Source organism: Protobothrops mucrosquamatus, unplaced genomic scaffold, assembly GCF_001527695.2.
Source record: "Protobothrops mucrosquamatus isolate PMUCROS unplaced genomic scaffold, P.Mucros_1.0 scaffold7, whole genome shotgun sequence".
In the NCBI taxonomy this organism is placed as follows: Eukaryota; Metazoa; Chordata; class Lepidosauria; order Squamata; family Viperidae; genus Protobothrops; species Protobothrops mucrosquamatus.
This window is the reverse complement of record NW_015386394.1, coordinates 2,126,909-2,132,803: the sequence shown is the minus strand read 5'-3', so window position 1 is coordinate 2,132,803 and position 5,895 is coordinate 2,126,909. Positions and strand designations below refer to the sequence as shown.

The 5,895-nt window shown below is 41.8% G+C and overlaps 1 protein-coding gene across 1 annotated transcript in view; it reads left to right on the top strand.

Annotated features, from left to right (window-relative positions):
• CUNH19orf81 (chromosome unknown C19orf81 homolog) overlaps positions 1-5,307 on the top strand; it is a 17,786-nt gene extending 12,479 nt beyond the window's left edge. The window contains exons 3-4 of the mRNA XM_015810141.1: positions 3,469-3,608; positions 5,100-5,307. Coding sequence (XP_015665627.1) covers positions 3,469-3,608; positions 5,100-5,307 — 348 coding nt within the window. The remainder of the gene's footprint in view (positions 1-3,468; positions 3,609-5,099) is intronic.
• Positions 5,308-5,895: the final 588 nt, after the last annotated feature.

Here is a 5,895-nt window from a genome sequence, read left to right as displayed (position 1 = left end):
TTCAATACTGTCTGAGGGTACATTAGGAACTCTGGCAGTTTCAGTGACAACCTATCTAGACAAGACTATATTAGGGCTCAGCTATACCAACTAATAGAGATTTTACAAAGGACAACAAAAATTTTGTATACCCAGCGAATTTAATTCCTCAGAGTGAATAGAGAAGTTTGTTAGCTATTTATAATTCACTTATGGGCAATTTAGGCTTAACTTTGGATATTTTTCAATGCAATAATATAATAATATAGCAATAGCAGTAGCATTTACACATATACTTCTCCATAGTGGTACAGCACTCTCTGAGTGGTTTAAAAATGTCAGCATATTGCCCCAACAATCAGTTTAATTTTACCGACCTTGGAAGGATGGAAGGCTGAGTAAATCATGAGCCAGGATGGAAGGCTGAGTCAACCACGAGGCAGCCTACTGGGATGAGGTGAAGCCATTGCTCTTGTAGTGTGGAGACATTAATTTGGTTCTCAACACCACTAAGACCAAGGAGCTTATAACAGATAGATCAGACATTCAGCCTCTGATCATCAGTGGAGATGTGTGGAGTGGGTGGCCAGCTTTAGGTTTCTGGGTGTTACCATAAAGAAAGACTTGACCTGGATTGCTCATGGTATAGCATTGGTTAAGAAGAAGGCCCAACAGAGATTACATTTCTTGAGACTTCTCAGGAAACAACAATTGAATGAAAAACTGCTGGTGACCTTCTACCGTTACTCCATAGAGAGCATTCTAACCTATTGCATTTGTATGTGGTTTGCCAACTGTACTGTAGCAGATAGGAAAGCACTCCAGAGAGTCATTACTATTGCCCAGAGGATTATTTGCTGCCCTCTCCTCCCCCCTGGATGAACTGTAGAGTTCCCGCTATCTTAGGAAAGCTCAAAACATTCTTAAAGGCTCATCTCATCCCATTCTTTTTTTGAACTATTACCATCTGGCAGATGTTACTGGATAATAAAAGCAAAGACAAGTAGGCTGAAAAATAGTTTTTATCCCAGAGCTGTAACCATATTAAATACTATTATATAGTGCAACATTGAAGTGCAATATTAGGGGCAGCGCAATGGTGAATAGAATGTTAAGGTTGCATATATGTAATGTTTTTATTTGTGGTTTTTACTTGTGTGTAGTGTGCACTGTGGACATCACTTAATTTCGTTGTGAGATACACAGTGACAATAAAGATATTCTATTGAACTCCTGGCTTTGGGCAAGTTAGCCTGCAATGCTATATTTTAACCACTGTGCCACGATGGCTCATATTCAGATATTCACTATGATATTAGTTGAGAGCTTGGCTGGTTTAGAAAAGAAAAAAATAAATGGGGTGGGAAAGGAGGAAGTAGACTTATTTGTGGGAAGAAGCCTGAACAACCCAAGTGGAGAAATCAGTGAAGCTTACATATTCAAACATACAGGTAGTCCTCCATTTACAACCACATTTTTCATCATTTTTATTTATCAAATTTATTTGTTGCCCATCTCGTAGCAAACAACTCTGGGTGGCTTCCAGCATTCAAATATTAAAAATCTAACAAATAAATATCTTTAAAAGAATAAAAATAGAAATCCCAATCAAGGTATAGTTAAAAGATAGGGAGGAAAAAATAGGATGCATGGTGAACTGGGGGCGGGGGGAGAGGTGGGATTGGCTCTTAATTTAACAACCATCTCCAATGTAATATTCCCCCATTAGGGCCCCAGGTCATCTGGCAGAACCAGATGTACAGAAGCGGGGGAGAGTCAATCTCACATCAGGAGATAAGATGTTCCATAGGGCAGGAGCCACGGCAAAGAAGGCCCTTCCCTGCAGCCCACCAGGTGGAATTCTTTGAGCAATGGGGCCTGCAGCATGCTTCCTCTGATGATGCGGGGGAGTTGGCTAGCCCCAGTGGGGTTAGACAGTTCCTCAAGTAGCCTGGACCCATGCCATGCAGGGCTTTAAATATAATAATCAATACCTTAAATTGCATCCGGAAGCAGACTGGCAGCCAGTGCAATTTTCAGAGCAAGTGGTGTAATATGTCATCCTAGGGACCCCAAGAACGGCTTATGCTGCTGACTGCACTAGTTGAAGCTTCCAAATATTCTTCAATGGTAGTCTCATATAGAGCATATTGCCGTAGTCTAGACATGAGATGACCAGGGCTTGAATGATTTAGCACAGGGACTCCTGATCCAGGAAAGGCCACAACTGGTGCACAAACCAAAGTTGTGGAAAGGCTGTCCTAGCCACGACTGCCAACTGCTCTTTGAGCAGGATTCGCGAGTCCAGGAAAACCCCCAAGTTGTGAACCGGGTCTGTCTGGATTAGTGCAACCTGAAACGTGAAACTCCGTACATCCAAAGCCATTTGGTCTTGCCAGGGTTCCCCCATCCTGGCCCTCACAGCCTCCAAGCACAGTGACAGGATGGCAATATCATCACTTGGATCATCAGGGGTGGATATATATATTGATGATACCTCAAGCCCCAGTGGCAAATGATCTCACCCAGTGACTTCATATAAACATTAAAAAGGAGTAGAGACAATGCTGAGCCCTATGACATGCCACAGAAGAGTGGCTGTGGGCTGAACCTCTCAGTCCCTATCAATACTGATTGGGACCAATCTTGGAGAAAAGAGTCTGTGCCACCCAGCCTCAAACCCCGCAGCTGGTACAAAATGATACCATGGTTGGTGGTATCAAAGGCTGCTGAGAGATAAAGAAGTGCAAGGATGGTTACATTATCCCTACATCCCGCTCTTGCCAAGAGATCATCAACAAGTGTGACCAATACTGTTTCTGTCCCACAACTGAATCATAAATCAGTGCAGTTGTAAAACATGTCATCATGTGACTGGACCCAATTTTATAATGTTTTATTATGGTTGTTAAGTAAATCTGACTTCCTCAGCTGATTTTGCTTGTCAGAAGCTAGCTAGAAAGATCCATAAATCATGATTATATGATCACAAGATGCTGACACAGTCATGAATGTGAGCCAGTTGCCAATCATCCAATTGTGATCACTTGACAGTGGAAGTTGTGTGACAGTCATAACTTTGAGGATAGGTTGTAAGTTATTTTTTTTGAGGCTGTTGTAACTTCTAACCATTGTTAAATGAATGGATGTAAGTCAAGGACTACCTGTAGTATGAAATACAAAGGATGGTAAAGCGGTTTGCCATGTTTTCTAGAAATCCTGAGAGCAGTATTATAGTTTCATGATTGAAAAACACTAGCCATGATTCTGACTTAGCAATCTTGAGTGATCCCAATTGCCCAGTTTAATCTACTCTACAGGATGTTGTGAAGGAAAAATGAGGGAATAGCAGAAAAACAGAACTCAGAGAACCAAGAAAGGTTAGAACAATAATACACAAGCCATAACAACTTAAAAGGCTCTTAGCAGGTGTGTCTGAAGGAGGGAGGAGATGGACTCCAATGGTTGAGCATCCCTTCTGACTTTTAGCCTGAAAAGGAGATGAAGCATGCTGAAATCCTAGCGGCCATAGAAGCTGTCATTCCCAATGCCTTTGAAGCAGGCCTCCTACGCAGCATCCAATTTGAAAACATCAATGTAATTTGTGGAACTGCTGGGCGGAAGAACAGGTTGGTATAGATAGATATTCAACTACTCTATTCCCCATTCCTCTGGACTAAGGGAAGTCTATTTGACCACTCAGCTTTACTTGGCTAGCTTGGCCCATGGCATCATTAAAAAAAAACAACAACCAATAACTTAGCTGAGACAATGTGTAGTTTCCTTTACTGGCCAGCAGTCTAATCAGTGTTTATCATCTTTGATAACTTTAAGATGTATGGACTTCAGCTCCCCGAATTCTCCAACCAACATCCTGGCTGGAGAATTCTGAGAGTTGAAGTCCATACTTCTTAAAGCTGCCAGCTAATCAAGGAAATCTGCCTGCTTGCCCGCCTGGTCTCTCTCCCTCCCTCCCCGTCTGTCTGTCTATTATATGTCATCCATCTCAGTCTAGTGACTCTAGACAGCTAACAGTGGATAAAATCTGGGAGCTATCATTTGATTCCCTACTTCTTTAATTCTGACTCTTATGGAACACACTAACATTTAGGGTCCCATTTTAGCTGTTTGCACAAATGTCTGTGCAGACTAGCAAAAGCTTGGGTGAATACATTCACAAAACATAGTAAGCTTGCTTAATTTTAGCCGTTTCTTTTTTTAAAAAAATATTGCATTGTATGAAACCATGCTGTTTGGTTAATCTATAACCAAATTGGAAAAACAAGTTAATTCAGTAACAAAACTAAATATGGTATACTAATCCAGCCTTGTGTACTCGAGCAGAGTTATTTTAGTAAAATAAGTCTTGGCATGTGTTCATTTTTGCTCCTTACAATTATGCGATTCAATTGAAGACATTGAGAATTCAGGACACAATCTAGCTCAATGTTCTACAAACTTGACAACTTTTAAGAGGTGTGGATTTCAACTCCCAGAATTCCCTGGATAGCGCTGGAAATTTCTGAGAGTTGAAGTCCACACTTCTTAATGTTACTAAGTTTCAAAAACACTGATCTATCAGATGAATAATGCATAATCTGAGCCAGGCCAGGCCAATTACCATTTTTCTCAGTGTATTTATCAGTTTCTCTTTTCTGTTGCATTAATCATGCCAGTTGAATGGCAACTTTTGGATGGTTGGTATAAATTGTGCATCCCCGTCATAAAGACAACTTCTGATCCAGGCAAAAGGCACAGGAGGTCTCCGGGACATACAGTCTCTGTCTCCAGCAGGTAATCCTTGGGAGGGGATGTAAAATTGTATGCTATAAAAGCTGAATATTCAAACTAGAAACAGGCAGTTCTTCTGAAAAACCAGAGACCTGAGTGCTTTTGCTTAACTGGGGAAGTTAGCCTTCAACAATTTGTTTGGCTCTGCCATTTACGCTATTGGCTCCTGCCATTTTTGCCTACTGCACTGGGCCCCATGAAAGGGATCATTCTGAACTTGTTGAGCCATAGGGTCCTGGGGAAGAAGCAGTGAAAACTTCCCCCATCATAATGAAGCTTGATGAAACCATGTCAGTCAGCCGTCTCTCTTTTCTTGTCTTCCCACGTAGGTGGCTGATCACAGTATCAGATTTCCGAACTCGGAATCAGCTCTTGGGTTCTGGATTAACCTTGGATGAAAACCATTTTGTGCTGCGACGCTGGGATAACCTGGTAATGGAGGACTACCGCATGCACCTTCGAAGATCCTTAGCCCGTCAGCGTCTGCTGGACACGCTCAGTGACTCCTGGGAGGCCAGCCATTTGGATGGCATCTGAACTCCAGGAAGGATATGAATCCAAAACCAAGCAAAACATGATGATGATGATGTCCTGCTTGTGGGTCTATCTCATCTTTCTTTCTTTAAGTTACCCTAATGCAGGGGTAGTCATAAAAGAGCCAAGGTTTGACTACCCCTGCCCTAATGCTTCCTCTGAACTTACATTCCTGGTTTTTATTTTGTCCTTCTAATCACACATTTGGAAAGAGGGTGCCCCCTAGAGGACCTCTGAAGTACATCTTTTCTGCTTTGAAGTAAGCAACCTTGGGAAGAACTGTCACTTTTGTGGGTGAAGTCTGTGGGAAGATTTATTTTCCAAAACGCTGTTACTACTTTCCCAATGAAACTGAGGAGCAAGACAGTCCTTCTAATTGTGAGAAAAGCAGAAAAGTCTAAGTCAATGTTTCTCAACCATGTCAGCTTAAGATGTGCGGACTTCAGCTCTCAGAATTCTGGGAGATGAAGTCCATGTATCCCAAGAGTTATCAGGGTTGAGAAAACACTGCTCTAGAAAGGCCATGCATTTGTGGCAATTGATTTCTTGCAGCTTAAATTTCCAATTGCTGTCAAGTTTGTGTTAGTCCAC